Below are 22,456 nucleotides of genomic sequence, written 5' to 3' on the forward strand. Positions count from 1 at the left end.
TTGCTCCTGGTGCCAGGAACACTAGTCTCTTCTCTGGGTTTCTAGTATTGGTGATTTGAACTTCAAGCTTCAAACCAGGCCAACCTTGCCAGGCCACCACCATTTTCTTTATGATTAAGGCTGCATCTTTCCCATGGCTTTTTCTGCAGGGTAGAGCATGAAACCCAACCTTCAGAGTCCAAGATGATAGGTGGGGCAGGGATGGCAAACATGTTTAAAACTAGGTAAAAGGGCCACCCTAGCCCTATCTGCCTGAGTAGCTCCCATCCATACTTCCCCATCCACTGAACAAGTGCAGAGGTCAGGAGGGACATGTGTCCCACATGACAGCAGTCGCTGCTTCCTACATGGCCATCAGCAAAAGGTAAACTTCATTATTTAAGCTGCCCAGGCTCATCAGAGGCAGAGTTCTTTCAATGCCATCTCTCGCAAGGATATTAGAGAGAGTAGTGGCTTTAATGATAATTTCATTATTCAAAATGAGTATATTTCCCATAGTGGAATGATTGGGAATTATATGCATATACATATATACACACAAAGCTCTCTTTCTCTCTCTCTTTCTCTTTCTCCCTGCTTGTCTGCCTGTCCCTTCCCCCACACGTTTTCTCATTGTTGGGACAACTGCTCAGTGGTATCCAATGAAATCTAATTAGAACAAAAGGACCTTAAAATTGCCCACCTGGCCACTTACCTTTGTCCACTAGTGAGAGGCCCAAAAATTCAAAACAAAACAATATTAGATAAAATCACAGGGCAAAAGGGCAAAACTCATCTAGAAAAATTCATCGTAAAACTTCACCAACCACAACCACAAACACACACATACACACTCACACACACATACACACACACACAACACTGAGATGACATCAACGGCACACAAAAGAGAACAGCTTTAAAAGAGATGTCAGACTGGTGAAATACAAAGCTACACCAACGTCAGTTCTTCCCACAGCGTTCAATTGCAAACCAGGCAGGGACGGAAGCAGTTTCTAAGAGAGGATACCATCATGCGGGGTGGGGCATGCACGTCTCGGGTCGCCCCCAGAGTGTAGCATTCCTGGCCAGGGCCTCTCTGAGGCTGGGTGAGCGGGAGTGGGGGGCTCATTCAGGGATCAGGGACCTCAGGCAGTCCTGACATTTCCTTTCCATCTCCACTACTGCAGCATGCTGGCGAGACAACGAGGCGCTCTTACCAAGCTCTTCCAGCTCGGAGGTCATAGATTTAGACCGCAAGGTCAGGGCCGTGGTTGGCGCTCGCTTGGGAGGTGGAGGGGCTTCGCAGAAGAGTAAACAAAAGCAGACACAGAAGCATCAATAGTCAGGTCTATTGCCCCAAACCCAGGCCTTTCACACAGGCCACCAGGTCAGGTTTTTCCTGAACCATGAAAATAGCCGGCACGTGTGACGACGGCTTTGCCCTGGCAGGGCTCTGCTGAGAACGCAGACACAGAAAGCTGTTTCTGGTGGGTGGGGATGGCAATCTCAGCGGCCTGTTGGTGAGTCACATTGCGGGATATTTCCACGAGCTCCATTGGGGTTATAATTATTAGTTGATTACAGTGGGCTTGACAAATTAGTATGTTTATGATGGAGTGTGAAAGAATCTTCGAGGCGGAGCTGCTATTTACCTCCATACACGTAAATCTGCGCACAGACACAGACTCCTGGGGAGAGCCACACCCCCACCAGGCCCTCACCCAGGCCCATGTCTGAGTGTTCTGGGAAGTTTCCGGCTCAGAGGCCAGAAGGGAAGGGCACCAGGGTTTGGATAGAGTCATAAGACTCATGAATCAATCAACATTTTTATTAAGCGCCTCCTGTGTGCCTGGCACAGTGCTAAGCGCTGGTGCCTAAGGCTGGTGAGGAAAGCAATCCGTTGTCTTTGAGTCCAGGACTTTGTGAATCCCTTTTATCTGGATATCTCCTGGTTTTGGGGGCTCGACCTAAGTGAGGCTCTAAGTGAGACACCTTTATATGTGTCTGTGCACAGGCAGGGTAGGTAACAGCCCCTTGGCCACCTGTAGGCAGGTTGCTGCTGCTACATGGGTTAGGCCACATTAAGGCCCTTAGGGAGACGGAGGTTGACATGTGAATCCCAGCAAATCTTGGTAATGAGAGACCATCCCCACATTCAAGCCTCCCTGGGAAATATGTCTTTGCCAGTGGGGGTTCTTATGTGTATTCTCTAGGCACCGAGGACCTGAGTAACCCTACGCGTTTTCAGTAGCACTTGAGTTTGGCCATGATCACAAGACTTCTGGTCCTAGGTCTAGAGCTGGAAATGACCTCAGAGCCAACCTTTTCCAACCTATTCATTTTACAGCTGAGGAAACTGAGGCTGTCCAGTCCTAACTCCCTACTTGGAGAGACTGATCACATGTTATGATCCCCTTATTTTTTAATGGAGGGTGGAACTGAGGTTCAGAGAAGGGAAAGAGACTTGGCCAACATCAGTGGCAGAACCAGAGTTGGAAGCCAAGCCTGTGACGCCCAGCCCATAACTCTTCCCCTTACTTTCTGCGGCCTTGTAGGTCGACAGATTTCGGGAGGAGAGGACCAAGGCACTTCTCAAGGCTTTGGCAGACATGGCACCCCCTCCTCCCCAGTGCCTGTCAGCGGCTGCTTTGACCAAATCCCACTGTGGTGGCTGGGCCAGCTGCAGGTGCTTATCCCTACGTCCCGTCTCTATTTGTGAGCTCCTGGGCTTTAGAGGGATGAGCCTGGAAGGGTGATTCCAAACACTGGCTGAAGTCTTCTGGCTTTGTCCAGGACACAGGGCCAGTGGGATGCCTTCCTTCTTCCTTCTCAACTTGGAATCAAGACAAGAGGGAAGGGCTATGAGAGTCTTCTTGTCAGGGAAAGAGAAAAAGCATCTCCTGCGCTCTTTTCATAAATGTCTTAACACATTGAGCGTGAATGTTTCATTTACAAAGGCAGTTCCTAAAAATGGGGGAATGGTTCTCAGAGGGAGTCAGGGGCGTGAATGGGGTCCTCTTGTCTCCTGCCCCCCCCCCCACCAGCCCCGTCTGGCTTGACCAGATGAGGGCAATGCGGTCACACCAGCCGGGAGGAGAACACGCACCTTTCTTCCTGGCTGTATCGTCGGGATCGAGGCTTCTGGTCACCGTGACAACCTTGAGGACTAAGTGATTCCCTCCTTGGCGAATCATGTTCACCACCTGTCTGTGACCAACTTTCACAACGTTCTCAGTGTTTACCTGTAGGGAGAAAGCAAAGGAAGCTCAGACAGAGAAGCCAACCGGAGGCAACGGGGCAGAAATCCACCTGAGTTAGAAAACCCCCCCTTCCTGAATGGGGCAATCCTTCGGGGCACTGGCACAGTAGAGTGTTGGACCACCAAGGCTTTGGAAGCATTGGCCGTGGAGATTGATGCTAAAAATGACCAATCATGGCCCTAGAAAACAGATGCCGACACAGACCTCCTACATCATAGGAGAGAGGCGGGGGATGATGGGGGCAGCATGCTGCATGGGTTGTCAGTTTTGCGTAACTATTGGCTTTTGTTTCAAGGTGATATATTGGGAAATGATTGCGATGTAAAAGATAAAAAAAACACCAATAAACTTTTCTTTTAAAAGTAAGTTAGCCATCCTTCTCTAGGACCCTGGGTTTATGGATGGTGGAACCTGATTGCAATCGTTGAAAGCTGCATTCTGGCGGGCACGAAACAAGAGGGAGGGGCCGGGTTCCAGTCCATTCACACTCCCAGAAGGGCTCCTCATTCTGTTCTCCACCAAGCCCTTGCCAGCTCCCGAGAGGGTAGAGGACTGATTTCATATGAATGTTCCCCTCCCGTGTTTACTCATCCAGGCCCGGGAAATGATTTTTATGGCCCCCAGTTATGAGTAAACAGCGTCACAGGACCGACCCGGCCTTTCATGGTCCTGCTGCTGCTTTCCATTTTCACAGTTACGGAGAAACACGACATCTTAATCGGTTTGCAGTCTGGAAAGACACATTGGGGCATTTCCTGGTTCCCTTCCATTTCCTCCTCCTCTCTGCCCTCCCAGAACGCCCTCCCAGAACTCCCTCCCGAGAAACAATTTCTTGCGAGTTTCCAGGCTAATGGGCACTCTGGGACTCTTGCTTCCCTCCCACTTTGTTCAGAGGCCCAGAGCCTTGCAAGTCTCTCCTGGGAAGCTTGGGAGCCTGACAATGACTCCTCACACCCTGCTGGGGCATGTGAGACTATTCACAGCTCTTTGGCAACCATTCTTTTGTCAGATGATTGAAGAAGGACCATGAGACTGGGTAGATCTGGGCCTTTGCTCCCTTTTCATGGAAATAAGAAACTTGTAGCCTCTATCAATAGAAGACATATGCAAAGTAATACAGAGGAAGGGTGCGTGGAAGAAGAGTCACTTGAGTTAAGCCTTGAATGCTGCCAGGGATTCTGAGAGATGGAGGTAAAGAAGAGGGCATTCCAGGCATGAGCCACTTCCTGGATAAAGGAAAGGGGGTAGGAAATGGAACGCAATACACAGGGAATGTGCAAAATCGTTCAATTTAGCTAGAATGTAGAGGGCGCAAGGGGAAATTATGAGAAATGGCGATGCGGGGAGCAGATTGGGAGGAGCTTCTGACACCAAAGAGCAGAATGTCTATTTTGTCCAAAGGCAACAGTGAGCTACTGAGGCCTTTTGTGTAGGGAAGCACTGGAGCAGGTGTGGGAGGATGGACTGGATGGGAGGAAGCCAAAGGCAGGGAGGCCAATGAGGGAGCCACTGCAATTGTCCAGTGACAGATGAGGAGGGCCTGGAAAAGGCTGCCAGCGGAGGGGAGGGATGGTATTGTGAAGTGGGAATGGCAGAGCTGGTAACTGGGTGTGGAGTGAGAGGAAGCACCAAGGATGATGCTGAAGATGTAAACCTTGGTGACTGGAAAGATGATGAGGCTCTTCCCCACCCCCTCCCTTTTTTGGGAGGCAATCAGGGTTAAGTGACTTGCCCAGGGTCACACAGCTAGCAAGTGTCTGAGGCCAGATTTGAACTCAGGTCATTCTGATTCCAGGGCCAGTGCTCTATCCATTGTGCCACCTAGTTGCCCCAAAGATGGTGAAGCTCTTGACAAAACTTAGAGAGTCTTTGGTCCACAAAGTCCCAATGATTTGTCCAAGGCCATAAAATCAGCAATAGAGATGGGGTTAGACCCCAGGTCTCTTAACTCCTAGGGTCAGGTTCTAGAGGACTCTTTCTACTGAAACAAGCAGTTGCCAACAAAGCCAGCTTGGGAGCTGGGGGAAAGAAAGGGCAGAGCATGCTATAATTCTTCAAACTCTTTTGATCAAACCAGGAACCCTGGCATCAGCAAACCTATCAGAGACTATCTGCTTCCCTCCTCATGCAGTGTCCAACCTTGCAGTGCACAGACAGACAAATACAAACAATACAAACAATCCTTCAGGGAGTCTTCTCTTGGGGAAGCTCAAGCTGGTTGACAAGCAGGAGCCATAGCTCCCCTGTCCCCTCGGTCTTTGGGCTCTTTCCCCCTCACCGAGGCAGAGGGGAGCACTCTTGGGCTAGCATCCTTTCAAGCACCGATCCTCTCCTGCAGAAGTGGAGAGTGCTGTAGGACAACTAGATTCCAAGGCCAAGGGAAGGAGAAGAGCGCTGGTTTTTTGTTCTCTAAGTAACTCGAGGGATTTCCCCTTTCATCTGTTTTTGCCCACTGTAATCAGGAAAGCAATTCAGCCCAGGGGTGGGAGAGGGATGGTGTGCCCCAGTGACACCCTTGTTTCCAAGAATTCCCGAGCTGGAGGGGTCTTCACAGAGCATCCAGTTCAGGGCATCCCTTCTCCTAGTCAGTGACACCGGCCTCCTTGCTGTTCCTCAGATCTCCCAACTAGGCATTTTCTCTGGCTGTCCTGCTCCCCCTCCTTCCTTATCCATGTCTCCCAGCTTCCCTGACTTTGTTCAAGTCCCAGCTGAAATCCCTCCTTCTGCAAGAAGCCTTTCTGATGCCTCTCAGTGGTGGTGTCTTCCCTCTGGTGATCACTTCTGAGTCTTCATGTACGTCCTTGGTCTGTACATAATTCTTTGCATGTTGTCTATTAGACTGTGAGCTCCATGAGAGCAGAAAGGGTCTTTTGCTTTTCTTTGGATTCCCAGGGCTTAGCAGTGCCTGGCATATAATAGGCGCTTAATCACTGCTTGTTGACTGACTGTCTGACATATTTGGCCATAAGTTCTGCTTCCAGCCCAGCCCTCAGTACAGTCATTTGGGGAAGTGACTCCTGTGAAGAAGAGGACAGCCATCCCTACCACCTGCCAGCCAACTATTATCTACAGAGCAGACAAGGTAGGAAGGCTGAAGCAGCCAGGTGCCCTGAGGGAGTGAGAAAAGCAACACGTGTCAGCATGTCAGACCACTTTCTCAATGTCATCTCCCCTCAGTCTCTGATGGAGACAACTCAGGACCTTGAGGCCAAGAGCCTCAGGCATCACAGTATCTCCCAAACCACCAGGCAGGCTTCTCACTCAGCCCTAACAGTTATCATTGAGGGGATAAATCATGGTGCAGAAGAGATCTATCTTGATCATTACCACCAACTGCTGACCAGCTACCATCAGGCCATCCATCGCCACTAACCACTGCCCCCAGGGCAGGCAAGCCAGTCTGGCTGAAGCTTCCAGACATCCTGAGAGAGAGAGAGATAGAGCAACCACTGTGGAGAGGCAGCCTGGCAAGCGCTCCCAAAGGTCCTATGGCCGTAATGGCACACTAAAGCCACAGAAAGGAAAGTTCTTGCCTCCTGAATCCTTGGTCTCACCAAATAGTTCAACATCAGGAAAAGAAGAAAGAGGAGAGGGAGGAGAAGGAGGAAACAGGAGGAAAAAGAGGAGGAAAAGGAGGAGGAGGAGGAGGAGAAGAAAGCAGTTTCCCCAAACTAATGACACATTGAAAAAGTCTATGTTCTGTGTAGTGTTCCACACCTGAAGGAGTCCACGTCTACAGCACAGATGAGCAAGTAGCTTCTTCTACTCTTCTGTGGGGCTAATTCAACATAAAGAAAGGAGTCTCTGATGGTGGAATGTCAGGTCTCCTTGTTCCTTCCAATCACAGCCCCCAAGCCCCTGCTCAGGATGCTCTGCTCCATAGTAAGCCGTGATGAATTTGGAGTCAGCTCAGGGAGACCTATGACCCAGAGGCGAATACTTCAAGACTCGAGTGGTGGTGCCTCTTTTGGGAGGCCTCTCCTGGTCCCCTCAGTTACTGGAGCCTTGCCTCTCACCAATGCTACATGTGTCTTGTAACCTAGCAATGTATATGTTCTTCCCATCTTTAGAAAGTGAACCCACTGAAGGCAGGAAGCGTGTTTTTACCTTTCTTTTCCCCCCACTGCTTAGCAGAGTGCCTGGCTCATAGTAAGCACTTAATATATGCTGATGGTTTCCTCATTTGTAAAGTAGGGTTAATGAACCCATTATAAATTGAAGTGGTCCTTCCTTTGCCTCAGTGTTCTTTTTAAAATATGGGATAAAACAAGCATTTCTATAATATAAGGTTGGCAGGGGAAGGCATGGAATGTGAGGGAAAGGGCATAACATTTGTCTGAGGTGAACAGAGACCACCAGGCATCCATCAGCATGTGGATGGTGATAATGATGATGACAACTAGACCTTCCATATCATTTCAAGGTCCTGACCACAACTACAGGGGTTATTCTCCCCATTTTACAGATGAGCAAGTTGAGGCTCAGAGCAGAGAAATGAGTTGCTGTGATGAGAATTCAGTCTACACTTTAGTTTACTGGGATCTCTTGCAAGCTTGTTACTTTCCAAATCAAGCATCTGAGTGGTTTGGGGACTCTCCTGTAATTTGACAAGATCAGCTATTCTCCTTCCAGCTTCTGAGGGCCAGCATCTCTTCAAATGACCCTGCCTAACATCTTTTGTGACCCTTCTTACCCTCACCCTCCTGACAGTGAGAAGACAGAGGGCTGTTCAAGATAACCTTGACCTCACCTCCATGGCTTCTCTCTTATTACAATTTCTATTACTGAGGACCCAGCAGCCCTGACTGTCAGCCTGGAAGGCAGGAATCAGGTTCTCCTCTGCACTTAATAGACCCGGTTGCCTATCAGGAGTAGAATGGAAATAAACCTTGGCAGATGGTAGCTAATGTTGAAAATTACTCTGGAGTGGAATTAGCAAATAACTTTCTAACTGGCCACAGGAGTTCAGTAGCAGGCTTCCCTAAGACAAGGAGACAAAAGAGATTCACTACCAGGTCACCTGACTGAGATGAGCTCTCTGCATTCCCCCTTACAAGGAGAGTGGGAGGCAGCTGCTGAAAGCATGAGTGGAGTTGCTGGTATTCCCAAGGGTTACTCCCCTTCTAGGACCACAGAATCTCAGAATGGCAATAGATCTCCAAGATCTAGTCCAATCCACTCCAGAACAGGCATCCCCTGACAATCCCCAGATTTTGCCCAAAGACCTCCCAAGGCACACCAGTCCACTTTGGTGGCATTCTAAGTGGTTTGGAAGTTTTTCCTGACATTGACTCTAGATGGCTTCTTTCTAATTTTCACACATTGCTCCTGGTTCAGTCCAGCGGGGCCAAGCAGAGCAAGCCTCCTCCCTCTTCCCTGTGACAGCCTTTCCAATGCTTGAACACACCAAGCAAATGGCCTGGTGGGCACCTAATCAACAGAGGCTGAATTGGTTACATTGATGTCTACTCTGAGCTTCCTTTATTACTGCTTTAATTTGTAAAACAGGAATAATCCCAATTGTGGGCTGCAACAGAAGACAATAACTTTCTAAGTTACAAAGTTCTATCCATCCATCCATCCATCCATCCATCCATCCATCCATCCATCCATCCATCCATCCATCCATCCATCTATCTATCTATCTATCTATCTATCTATCTATCTATCTATCTATCTATCTATCTATGTGTTCTGCAAACCTTACAGAGGAATAAAAATATTAGCAGTTAGTAATATGGGCTTCCATAATCATTAAATTTTATCTTCCCTGGTCTCAATTCTTAAAAAATGGGCAATTTAGATATATTTCTCTCTCAAAAGAAAAACAACTAAAGTTAGGTGGCCTTTGGTTTTCACTCGTGCAAAGCTGTCAATGTTTTCTGCGGCCGTTCATGAAAAAAGCTTCTGGAATCCTGCTCTGGGGCTTCTACAGGTCCTCCTGACTTCAAGGCCAGTGCTCTATCCACTGCACCACCTAGTTGCCCCCTACTATTTGAAAATTGTGCCGGGTACAAGGACAAAAAACGAACAGTTTCTGCTCTCAGAGAACTACATCGTATTTGGAGATGGGGCAGAAAAACTTCATTACATTTCTTTTAAGAAATATTAGTATTTTAAACAAGAACCACCCCCCTCACCATTAAATCTACTCTCCCCTCACCTCAGGAGGCACCACATGCTAGAAAGAAGATATCACTAATCAAAGGCACTCAGTGTTGACTCTCCAAAGTGATCAATGACGTTTGCAATGGACCATCTGCTGGCACTGTTATGGGCAATGAAGGAGGGAGCATCTGGATCTGGGATCAGCACTGAGCCTAGGACAGTTCCATTTTTCAATATCACAGAATTTTTAGTCTAATCCACCAGCACAATGAATCTGTTAAAAAGCTGTAGACAAGAGAATTAGAAATCTGTTATCTCGGGATAAGCATTAGAAAACACAGTAGATAGCATGCAGCTGATTAAGGTTCTTAACTAAGTGGGGACTCCCCGACTGACAAAAATCAAAGTCCATCAGAGGAATCAAGGGTCTTATGGTCTTTGTCCCATGACATCCCTCTGATGGTTCCCCTTCTTGCCCCCATGTCTCCTCAGACAAGATGATATCCCCTCAGTTAGTTCATCTAGAAATGGGGATGGTAATGTTTGAATTACCCACCTCGCTGTTGAGACAGTCTTTTGTAAATCTCAAAGCACAACCTAGTAAGTACAGTGGAAAGAATTCTGGACTTGGAGTCAAAGGACCAGGGCTGAAATCCTCTCTTACATTTAGTATCTGTGCAATTTGGGGCAATTCATTTCATTTCTGTGGGCCTCATTTCCTCCTCTCTAGAGTGAGGACTAGACTTGGACCAGATGCCTTCCAAGGTCCCACCAACTCTAACTCTAGGATGCTGGGCACACAACCCTGAAGTTAATATAATTGGAGTTATTGTAATTAGCCTTACTGCTGAGCTGGAAATGCAGGAGTGAAGACAGGGCAATGAGGTGCACACAGATCCACAAACTACAGGGCAGAACACAGGGAGCCCACAAGAGGAATGCCAAGTACCAAGAGAGAGCCAGGGAGAGCTTAATTCTAGCTGAAAGGCATGTGGAATCATCATGGAGGGAAGCCTTGAAGGCTAAAGGAAGGAGGTAGGAGGCATTGGATGGAATGACCTCTGTGGCCCCTCCAAGGTGACACCAAGCCCAATAGCCCTTTTCTGGACTCTACTCATTTGAAGAGGCAGCCTGGCATAGTTAAAAAAAGCAATGGGCTTCAAGTCACAAAGACCTCAGTTCAAATCCTGCCTTTCATGATTGTAGCTGTTGTGACCATGGGCAAATGATCTCCCTTCTACAAGCCTTTCTAGCAAGTCCAATGATAAATTCTAGATGGGGTGAGATCTGAAATGGTGGAAGGATTTCTTTTCTAGGCATGTCCATACTGAGGTAATCACCTGTCCTTGCCATATGGACATATACTCACTCATCTGATTGAAGTTACATCAATTAAAAGCTGGAAGGGGGCTTCAAGGTCAGCTTTGCATTTCACAGAGGAGGAAAGATATCCAGAGAGGGCTAGTGACTCATCTAATGCCATAGAAGTAATAAGGAGCAGAGCTGAGATTTGAATGCACATCCTTGGACTCCAAGGGCAGCATGTGCACGCTGCCTCAAATCTCAAATTGTTTTAAGAGTGAAGGGGAAAGGAAGGGAAGGGAACACGTATTTATATGGCAGCCAGTGCACTACGCGCTCAACAAACATCATCTCATTCAATTAACTAATTAATTAAGAGGTAAGTGCTATTGTTATCTTCATTTTACAGTTGAGGAAACTGAGGGAGACAGGGGTTCAGTGACTTGTCCAGGGTCACACAGCTGAGGCCAGATTCCAACTCAGGTCTTCCTGACTCTAGGCCCAGGGCTCTATTCACTGCATCACCACATGCCTCTAAGAGGTGGGTAGCACCTATATCATGACGCCCACTTTACATAGAAAGAAATTGAAGCTCACTGGAGCTCAGGGACTTGCCTGAGGAGGCTTCTGGAGTTGAATCTAGATCATCTGACTCCAGCATCAGTGTTGTTTGTGTTGCCACGTTCCCTCGGACCCTCACAGCCTATGTTTCTGTGTCTGCTGGGGGCTCCTGATGTCTGCAGCCATCCTGGCTGCTGGCTTGAGGGAGGTAGTAGTCCAGCCTTGCTACGCCTCAGCCACGTCCTGATGTCATGCCTCCGTGGCTTCCTGGTGCTCTAGGGCTCTCTTACAGTCTCGTGTGGTCAGGTGGTATGCCCTGCCCTCATTCCATCCCATGGAGGGAATTGTTACCAGGAGACCTTTTAATAGGTAGCTATTTCTTGCCCTTGGCTGAAAGGTCCCAGCAATCAGGAGATATCGATCCCCCTCTTCCCTTTCCCTCTGTCCCCCTCACTGTCTCATGGTTGTACATTCTTCCCAGGGGCTTCTCACGTGCTGTTCATGTCAGGCATGGTCTGGTGGTAGGATTGATGTCAACCACTGAATACACCCCATGTATCCTCTGGGCAGAAGCCTTGACTAACTGTGGCCAGGGAAACCAAATCTGAATTCAAATTACATCTCAAGTGAGTTGGCTGATTCACAAATTCTCTGCCTGAAGCCTCTCTCTGCTCCCATCACTCTTGCAAACCTCTGTCATGCTCATCTTTTTAAAACACTGCTATCCTCATACCGCTCACTCCCTAGAGCAGGAATTTCCCATGGCTCCCTATTACCAGCCACACGAAGTCCAAACTGCTGTGCCTGGCTTTCCAGGACCAGACTGTCTCACACCTGCCCAGCTGCTAGTCTCATCCATCCCTGGCATCCCTTAGTGTAACTAGAGTTCAAGGTCTTGTCCTCCGGGGAATGGAAACCAGTGACAGCTGGAGCTGGTCCATGGGCTTCTACATTAGGGAAGGCCCTTAGAGATTATCAGCTTGAAGCTTCTCTCTTTTTCAAAAAGGTCTTGAACTTCACAAACACACATATTACAACATATAAAGAAGAAGAGAAAAAAGATGGTTGTTTATGAGACCATGAGTATCTTTTCTGTACATCTTGTTTTTTCTAACTTCATTTTATAACTGAGGTAGCACGGTAGATAGAGTGCTGCATTTGGAGTGAGAAAGACCTGAGTTCAAATCCCACTTCCAACACTTAGTAGATGTAGGACCTTGAGCCTCACTTCCTCTTCTGTAAAAGGGGGATAACAGTCCCTTTTCTGGGTCGCTGTGAGGCTCCACATGAGATAATATCTGTTCTTTTATAGAACCTGGACCAGGCAGTTTTGGAAGCCCCTTCTGGCTCTTGTGTGACTCTGGGCCTGCCTTGCCTGAAGTTCACTCCTCTCCCCTTTCCCTTTGGCCTCTTCAAATCCTCCTTCAAGTCCCAGCACAAGACTTAGCTGGTCCAGAATGCCTTCTCTCTTCACTCTGGCCCCCTTCAACTGCTTCCATTTTTGATCTCCTGTAGTCATGATGGTCATAGGATCCAGAGGTGGAAAGGACTATAGAGGCATCTACTCCAATTTCCCCATGGTACAGAAAAGGAAACGGAGGCCTAGAGAGCCAATGGGACTTTCCCAAGGTCGCATAGCTAATAAGCAGAGCTGGGATTCAGGCCCAGATGCTCTGGCTCCGCATGCAGAGCACATTGTGCCTCCTAATTCTGTGGGGTTCTGAGCGTGCTTCCACATGCTGGTTTTCTCTCTCTTTTCTACATGCCTTGAAGGCATGGGACATGCCCCCCCAATGCCTGGCTGGGCCTGGAGGAGCAGGAACTTACCACAGGCTTTAGACGGGTCATCAGTCCCAATCCCCTCCTGGTAGAGGCTGGGCACGAGTGGCCTGCTTAATAAATGTTGGCTGGATTGAATGGAACAGGGAGGCCCTGTAGCTTCTAGGCATCCCTGCCTAAGAAGCTAGGTCAAAGCAGTGTGGGGAGGGGCAAGCAACAAGCATTTATTAGGCACCTGCTATGCTTCAGGCACTACTTTATGGACATTACCTCATTCGGTCACCACATCAACAACTATAAATGACACTGGAAATATTTTAAGGTTTAAAAGATCCAGAAACTCATGATTTCATTTGGGTCTCACAGCAATTGAATCTATCCATCAGCGAGCATTTAGTAAGTCCCAGACACTGATCTAGACGTTAAGCATACAGAGATCAAGGTGAAACAACCCCCTAACCTCGGGGAGATTACATTCCAAAACAGAGACAACGGATAGATAGAAAATCTATACAAAATGGCTCCAAGGCGGTTTGCAGTGGGAGGGCCTGAGGAGTGTGGGGGATGGGGAAGGGCTTTGGTCAGCAAATGGTGCTGGGGTTGAGCTTTGAAGGGCTTCCAAGAGGCTAAGGTGAGGAGGACGGCTGGGGTTGGAGATCCAGTGCAAAGGGATGGAACTAGGGGTGGGAAGGTGACGTGTCAGAGAAGTAGCCACATGGTTACTGACCACACGGATGGTAAAAGTGGAAGAAGACGAGAAAGTTGGGAGGGGGCCAGGCTGTGAAGAGCTTGACATGACAGAGAGAGGAGCTTACACGTTACCCTAGGGGTAATGGGAAACAAGCGGAACTTGCTGAGTAGGGGGTGACACAGTCTGCATGTGCACCCCATCCAGCAGCCAACGGGAGGATGGATTGGAGCAGGGAGAGGCTTAGAGCAGCAGTCCAGGCAAGAGGTGATAAGCTTGAGCTGGAGAAGAGATGGGGAGTGGGGAGATGGGGGTGACTAGGAGAGATGAAGGCAGAAACGACAGAGTTTGGTAACAGGCCAGAGATGTGGGGTGAGTGAGAGGGAGAAGACCAAGGCAACTCCTAGGCTGGAAGCCTCCCAAGTGCCTGGGAAGTTGGCCGATTCCTCCCAGTAAGAGCAGGGGGAGTTCAGAAGGAAAGATCCCGACTCTCATGTTGGCTGGATGCCCTCTGGATGCCTCCTGGACAACATCTCTGAGGGTCAATCCTTTGCCTTAGATAGTTTAAGATACAGTTATCCACATTTTACAGACGAGGAAGTAGTCTCAGAGAGAAGTCACTTGTTCAGAATTGCAAACGTGCTGGAGGCAAGATTAGAACCCAGGTCTCCCCAGACTCCCAGGCCAACCGTTCCCTCCACTATATTGCTTCTTTTTCATCAAGCACGAAATAGATAGCAGGAGCGCCTAAACCAAGAAAGAAATCCTGGCTGAATCCAAAGAGCCCTGAGTTGATGGGGGAGGGGTCTGCAGGAGCCGGCAAAAAGCACGTTTCATCTTTGCACTGCAAAATCAAAGAGCCCAGTCACTTCTTGCTGATTGATTGATTGCCTCACGTGCTGGGCAGCAAAGCTGGTTTCAGTCTCTGTTTGCCTTGGTTAGGGATTCAGGAAGACTAAAGCCATTTGAAGCTTTACTCAGGAAGCATTTGCAATGTGGACGCCATCTTCCTTTTCTTTTTGTGAAGCCTCTATGGGGATCCTCTCTTGATATCACCCCTCCCTCTAAGCCATTCATTTCAGCCCCCTGTTTTCTCCCCTCTCTCATCTTTTTTTTTGTTTTAAAGGCAATTGGGGTTAAGTGACTTGCCCAGGGTCACATAGCTAGTAAGTGTCAAGTGTTTGGTCTGAGGCTAGATTTGAACTCAGGTCTTCCTGACTTCAGGGCTGGTGCTCTCTCCACTGCGCCCTCCCTCATCTTCTGGCCTAACTCCAACCCAGAACATGCCCATCTCACTCTCAGCCACTGGAAGGTGTGTCTCCAGCAGAATCCTCTGGGAACTATATTGGAAAGTCTCAGTGGGGCTCCAAGTCCTGAGAAACCTCTGCACCCCATCTCCCACTCCTTTCCCAAGCCCAGAAGACACACTTGGAGACTATAACTCTAAAGGGGATCTTGGGGTCCAGCATGGGGAGTCCTTGAGCACAAGAGGGCTGAATGAGAAAGGCACTGACAGGGCCAATGACTCAATACAGGGGCCACCGCATGGGGCATCAAAGTCTGGAAGGAAGCTCCACAGGAGATGAAAGGAAAGTGAGGGGAAGGTATGTCTCCTTGAAGTATGTGGCAGGGTATAGGGAAAGAATCTTGATATGGATTCTAAGGCCTGGATCCACCACTTACTGACTTTGGGCAAGTCACTGCCCCTTTGCGGGCCTCAGTTTCCTCATCTGTCAAATGAGGGGGTTGAGTCAGATGACCTCGGAGGTCCCTTCTGGTTCTATGTTCCTTGTCCCCCTGGCCCCAGGCAATTCCATCTCAGGGCCCTGCACGCAGGATGTTTGCTGGCTGGCAGCCTGGATGACCTGCGGACGAAGCAAGGCTCTCACTCAGTGAGCTGTTTTCTCGGTGCTTCCTGGTAAGGTGAGGAGTCACCTCCAGATGTGGATCCCAGGGTCACAGAGGAGAGCCAGGAGTGACCAGAAACCCCACGTTCAACCCTCTCATTTTAGCCAAGCTGGAAACAGGCCCACAGAGGGGCAGTGACTCATCCAGGGTCACATAAGTGAGCAAGAGGAGGAGAATCTAGCTCTCCCTGTCGTATGGCTCAGCTATAGCCAACCATGGCTCAGGACCCCTAGATGGGAAGCTGATGAGTGAATGTGGAATCTATGGGGGGACTGGCCAGGGGCATTTCAACGCCATTCCATTTATGGAACGCAAGGCCTTCCAAAACCCCTCTCCCTCTGGGCCAGGCATCATGGGATGCCCTGGGGATGTGGAGGCAGAAATGCCTGTCCTCAAGGACCTTATGGTCTTTGGGGGACATATCAAGTCGATGTGAACCGAGTGCGTATGCTGGCATGGTATGGGGGAGAAAGCCAGCCCCCCCCACAGGACTGCTGGGGGTCAAGCCTTGCCTGTGATATACACACACTGTCTCAGTGAGCCTGGGCCGGGGCCTACACTCTTAGGGCCCAACCCGTGCTGGCAGAGGGCATTTCCTTCTTGGCATTCTCTGACCTCACTTGTCTTCACACCAAGTAATTCCAAGAAATTTTCAGAGAGAGGGAGCGTAAATAATGGGGGTGGGGAGATCAGGAAAGGCCTCCTGCAGAAGACAGAGCCTCAGCTGTGCTGGGAAGGAAGTGGGTTTTCAGAGTGTGTTGAGGAGGAAGGGCGCTCCAGGCGGGGGAATGGCCTGGGCAAGTGAAGGGAGGCAGAAGAGAGAATCTCAGGCACCAGAAGAGCTAGCTGGGTTCATGGCGGTCAAAGGACGCACATACTGCCACTGACTGCTGGGCCCCATAATCGCCAACTCAGTCAGCTTCCACAAAGTGCTCAGTCCTCAGGACCGAAAGACAAATGCCCCAGCCCTTTGCCTGATGAAGCTGGGACCCTCCGTGTCTTCCATTCCCAATGGCAGCTGGTGCTCAGTCAGACGTTCTCTGCACCTTCTTGACTTTCCCCCAGAGGCCCCTAGGGTCCTCAGTGCTTGGCTGCTCTGGACTTGAACTAGTGCTAGATCGATGTCTTGGGGCTGCCAGAGCGGCCCAGGCCTCCTGAGATAGTTCCTGGATTTGGAGAGGAAGGGCCCTTTGCTGCCCACATTTTACTCTCGGATCAAGTGAGATTTCTAACTGGCAGGTTTATAGCCTGTGAAATGGGCCGGGAAGCACCGGCTGTCAGACCCATGATCCTCTCAGGAAGGGACAAACCGAGTCCTGCCAACAGCCCAGCTCCCACAAGATGAAATGCAGCGTTCGCCTCTTTGCAGGGGCTGGGGGCTGGAAAACCCTTGGTGCAGGCACAGTCCTCCTCCAACAGGCAGCCATGCCCCTCCTCCTACCTGGGGTCCCCTCCTCCTACTTGATTCCCCTCCTCCTATCCAGCGCCTCTCCTCCTACCCGGTACCCCCTCCTCCCATCTGGTGCCTCCTCCTCCTACCTGGTGCCCGCTCCTCCTACCTGGTGCCCTCTGCCTCCTCTCATGTCCTTTAGTGGAATTTTCTAAACATGGGGCTCTCCAGGCTAGACACATCCATTTTCCCACCTAACTCTGGCCTTCCTGCTCTGGCACCAGGGGTAGGCAAGCAAATTTCATGGGTCTCAGCCTTCCTTACCCACCCCTGCTCCCCCACCTTCGTACCTGGCCCTCTTTAATGCTTCTGAATTACCCAGGAGTATGGAATACGTTTGGACCTCAAAGCCCCAGGGAGAGTTAGTATAGCTCTGTGCCAAGGTCTGGGAGTAGCTTATCTCAAGACCATCAAAGACCCCTCTTTTGTCATGCCTGAAGGCCTTGGAGCCCAAGTTTCCCTGGCTGCCTCCCTGGCTATGACCCATCCCACCCCTGCTGATCCAGTATGGGGGTGGATGCCACCCTGGCCTTGTTTCTTTGGTGTCCCTGTCTCCCTTCCACACTCCCTCCACTGCTGTGGGTTAAGGGGCTTAGAGTAAGGAAGGCTTGAGTTCCGATCTTGCTGGGTGACCCTGGAAAGGTCACTTAATCTATCTCAGCATCAGTTTCTTCATCTATAAAATGGACACGCCCATAGCACCAGCCTCACAGGGCTGTTTGGTAGACCCTGAGGGATAGCACATGAAGGGACTCTGCAAACCTCGAAAGGCTGTGGGAATGCTGGCAGGAAGCCCTCAAACACGCACATCAAAATCCCATCACCCTCAGCATTTTCTGGCCTGTCTCTCTCCTGCAAAGCTTCCTTTGGTCCCAGCCACAGACCTCAGTGTCAGGCAAACCAGAATGTTTGCTTTGGTTTGGAGGGTCCCAAAGGAGATGAAGTTTCACTCTCTGTCCCTCGGCGCCCATCACACTTCTCTAAGCCTTTGTGGTCTGGGAGAGGAAGGGAGGGGACAGTTACTCCCATTCCTGGCCCAGCCCGGGAAGATGCAGGAAACCTCAAGGAACCTTAGGCCACCTGGAGAGCTTTACTTTTGCTTTGTGTTTCTACTGCCCTTCCCCCCAGAAGTCCTGCCTGAAAGGGGCACTTGTGTGTTCAGCCAAGTGGGGAGGGAGGGCAGATTCATGGCAGCATGGAGGGCTGAGGGGCTCGTGGCCTTGAATGTGAATGCTGAAGGGGACCAGGCACAGGTTTTATTGCCAAGGACCACACAAATCTGAATGGTCACTCTCTCTCTCTCTCTCTCTCTCTCTCCTCTCTCTCTCTCTCTCTCTCTCTCTCTCTCTCTCCCCCTCTCAATCTTTCTCTCTCTTTCTCAATCTCTCTGTCTCTCTCCCTCTCCCTCCCTCTCTCTCTCCCTTTCTGTATATATGTATATATGAACGAAAGGAACTGGGACCAGTGAGCACTCTTATGGGCCCTTCAATCTGCCATACTGAGGGACATACAGGACAGGGAATGCAGAGGCTGGACTGGTTCCAGCATTGTCAATGCTCCCCCTTCTCCACAGATCAACGGGCCAATCAAACAGCGAGAAGAGAAAGATGCTTTTGACTTGGGGCTGCTTAAATTCACCTAAAATAAATAAATTCACCCTGAATTGCGACTCTTGGCTTGATAGTACCCACAAAGCAGGAGAGTATAAATCCCTCCGGGGGTCAAGGCAAATGATGGTGGAAAACTGTGCAAAGACACAAAAAGAGGAGATGCCTGTGGACCGGATGCTATAGGCCTCTGGGCTTGCAGAGTAAACCATCCAGAGGCTTTGGCACCCCTCAAGGGAACTGAACTGACAATGAGGGCATGCTATCTATCAGGCTGTGATTGGTGGCTTGGTTATAGGATCTCAACAAGCTTCCACGCAGTTATTCCTTTTAATAAAAATGTATTGATTTGTAAGTGGAAGGCACTGTTCTGAGCTCTCTGGGAGCTACAAAGATGAATCAGATGCTGTTTTTGCCTTCACGGAATTTACCATCAAGTATAGAGAATGCCATATGTTCAGAAGCCACAGGCAAAAAAAAATTGTCATCAGCAAAAATGCTTTTCTACTCTTCCAATTTGAAATATGTGTGTGTACATATACACAGCAAATTCTTTATTAAAAAATTTAAATACCACAATGTCAAAAAAGCACTCTCTAATCACACATTTAATATAGGATTTAAGGAAACAGGTACCAAAGTATAATTTAGTATCTTTCTTGTTGTTTTCCTTATAAATCACAGCTGAATTAAATCCCTTTTTATCCCCAGAGGCCTGATTAGAAGGATTCATTCAAACTTAAACTCAATTTTTGATCTCGTAGGCCAGAGTGAGTATGTTACAGTCTGTTGAAATATCTTATCACTCTCTGGTCTGTGTGTAAAGTCACCTACTCACAACTTCTCTTGACTCTCTGCACCTGGCACCTGTGTCCTCATGGGGTGGCTACATTGGCCAGACCCGAGGCTTCAATGATGAAAGCAACGAGGATGCAAGCCTTCGAGGGGGCTGGTCTCACTGCCACCGCCATGTTGGCTGTTCCCCTGCTGCAGCATTCTGTGCCCACCTCCATCCATCCCTCTGCTCCCGCTAAGCGTACACATCTGGGCTATCCTCACCTTGCTCTGTCTGATGACAAAAGACTAATGCATGCTACAAATGCAGACCCTCAAATATCTTTGAGAACTCAAGCAAGTTACAAAAACCAAGTCAGCATCATAGAGAAATCTTGTTTACAATCACCCAGATTGTGAACCCACTGACCCACAAGCATTTAAGAACATTTTAAAAATTTTTGCCAGATTGAATACTAAGAGTCTTCAAACTCTATGGAGTGAAAAGATTTTGAAACATAGAGACTGAGCAGAAGGAAGGAAAACCATGTGGGGCAAGGAGAAGGAATGTGTCAGCCCGTTGCCTTGTCTCGTCTGCCCCGAACTGGTCCCAAGGTTGTTTTCAGTGAGCTCCCGGGGATGAACACACAGCCCAATATTCTTTTTCAATTATAAAAAAAAATCATTTTATACACTTGCAAGAGCCCTTGAACATCAAATATGAAAGAATAATGCAAAAGATGATTTTTCCTCTGGCCATTTCTATCTGAACTCCATTGAATAAGAGAAGAATGAGATACCAGGGAGTAACAATAATATTAACAGCTCCCATTTATGAAGGGAGGACCTTAAGGTTCAGAAGGCAATTTCCTCATGATGCCCTGTGAAGCAGGCAGGCCTGTTCTGCAAATGAAGGAACAGAGAAGTTAAGACACTGACCCATGGATGCACAGGCATTAGGTGCTGCAGACAGCATTTGAACTCAGGTCGCATGACTCCAAGTCTGGGGCTCTTTCCGCTGCACAATCTCCTGGTGCTTTGCTCCTGACCCTGGGTCAGTCATTCTTGAGAAGGTTCCCTTCCGTACGGAAATGTCTCAGACTTTCAGCCTGTTACCTTGTGGCTGGACTTTATCCCTTATGGCATTAACTGGGCAATTCTCTGAGAAATGAAGCCAGGCTAATGAAAGAGGCTTAGATGAACAATCCTCAATCCTTCCTCTTCCCTTAGGGAATTTAAGCGCAGGCACCTTCACCAGGATCTTCTGGAAACAATAGCTCCGGCCTTTGCTGCCTGACTCAGAGAACAGACTGGCTCTTGTGTTGAGCATTTCTGGAGAGCCAAGAGGAGAGGGCTTATAGGCTCACCTCTGGGAGTGATATTGAGAGTCGGGCCGGGCCTGGTAGAACCAACCTACTTAGAGACACTGCCCCCAACATCTTCAGCAGGCTTCAGACTCAAAGGATCTAGCAGGGCAGGTCTTAGCAACAACAGCGTGGGCCTCTTTCCAAGAAGAGTTTGTCTCGTGATCATTAATTGTGCTTCTGTGGCATGGGGATGGTGTAACCTGCTTCTGAGTCAGGAGGAGTTTGGGGGAGGTCCAGGAATCCACCTTAAATGCCTCCGAGGCAGGGCCGTGGCATTTTCCAAATTATTGGAGACAGCAAAGGATCTTGTGCCTCACTGTCCCCTGGATGGGGGGGGGTCTGGCTTAAAATCATTACTGTTTGAACAAGAGAGATGAATAGTCACCAATTCTACAAATCAGGCCCCTGCAAATAGAGACAGAGCCCACGGGAGAGACAGAGCCCACAGGAAGTTCCAACTGGCATTAACTTATTCGTCACTGGAATAAGTAGAAAGTAGGAGATGTCATTAAGTGCCCAGGGCCTGGACTTCATGAATGCCCTACACTCCATCAGCTAAGCGTCTGAGCAGCTCCTTGTCTTTGAGGACGGCTTGTGTGCCAAGGAATCCTATGGCCCTTAAAGAGACATATGGCCCACACTCCAGTTCTTCTTGGGAAGATCAGGGGCTTGGGTTCGTCTCTAACTTGGCCGAATCCCAACTGATCTCACATGACATGGACTCAGGACTCTGCCATCCTGGCCAGCTTCTTCTGGATGTTCCCCTACTCATCGATGGCCTTCTTTAGCTGTGGGGCCCAGAACTGAGCCAGGCCCTCCATCTGTGGGGCTCAGAACCAGGCCCTCCAGATGAGGTCTGGCCAGGGTGAGAGCAGAGAGACTCTGACAACGTAGTCCTGGACACATGGCCTCTCTCAGTGAAGCCTAAGCTCAGTGAAGGGAGGAAAGGAAGGAGAAAAAAGGGAAGGGAAGATCAGAGGGAGGAAGGAAATAAGCATGTATTAATTACCTGTTGTGTGCCAAGCGCTGTGTAAGTGTTTTGTCTGATTTCATCCTCACAACAACCCTGGGAGGGAGGTGTGATTATTGCCCCATTTTACTTTGATGAAATCGAAGCACCTACTATGTGCCGGGCACTGGGCATACACGTACAAAGACTAAAACACCCCAACTCACAAGTAACTTGAAGAGACCACAAGAACATGTATAAATATGTGGAAGCATAAATATAAAATGAATAAACAGAAACATGTACACTAAGTTGTTCAATACATGGTAGTTTGGGGGGGTGGACAGGAGCAGTTGGGGGCAGTAGGATTCCTGGCTACCATATCATACAATTGACTCCTTTGGAGTTTGTGGTCCACTGTGCTCTCCAGATCTTTCTCTCACATCCTGTTATCTGACTCAGGCCTGGGGATGCCAGAGTAGAAAGAGTGTCAGTGAGGTCCTTGGAGTGGATGGAGTCAGGCTTAACCTTCTTTAAGAGCTCTGGACTGTGCAGAGGCTCCCTGTTTGTCATTCTTAAAAAAAATCTCACTCTTTTTTAACTGAGGGCGATTATGAGAGGTGCCTTTCTTTTGGATGGCAGTCCAAAGCTGGATGGTCATTTGTGACAGTCTTGGCTGCAGCTCCAGCTTTCCAGGGCAGAGCTGCCCAGCCTGGACAGA

General features: G+C 49.0%; 1 protein-coding gene across 1 annotated transcript in view; it reads right to left on the reverse strand.

Annotated features, from left to right (window-relative positions):
* Nucleotides 1-22,456, reverse strand: part of SHANK2 (SH3 and multiple ankyrin repeat domains 2) — a 730,263-nt gene that overhangs the window by 56,415 nt on the left and 651,392 nt on the right. The window contains 2 exon segments of the mRNA XM_078148660.1: nt 1,200-1,280; nt 3,089-3,224. Of these exon segments, the coding sequence (XP_078004786.1) occupies nt 1,200-1,280; nt 3,089-3,224 (217 nt within the window).

Source organism: Phascolarctos cinereus, unplaced genomic scaffold, assembly GCF_003287225.1.
Source record: "Phascolarctos cinereus isolate Bilbo 61053 unplaced genomic scaffold, phaCin_HiC Scaffold_9;HRSCAF=440, whole genome shotgun sequence".
NCBI classification, from domain to species: domain Eukaryota; kingdom Metazoa; phylum Chordata; class Mammalia; order Diprotodontia; family Phascolarctidae; genus Phascolarctos; species Phascolarctos cinereus.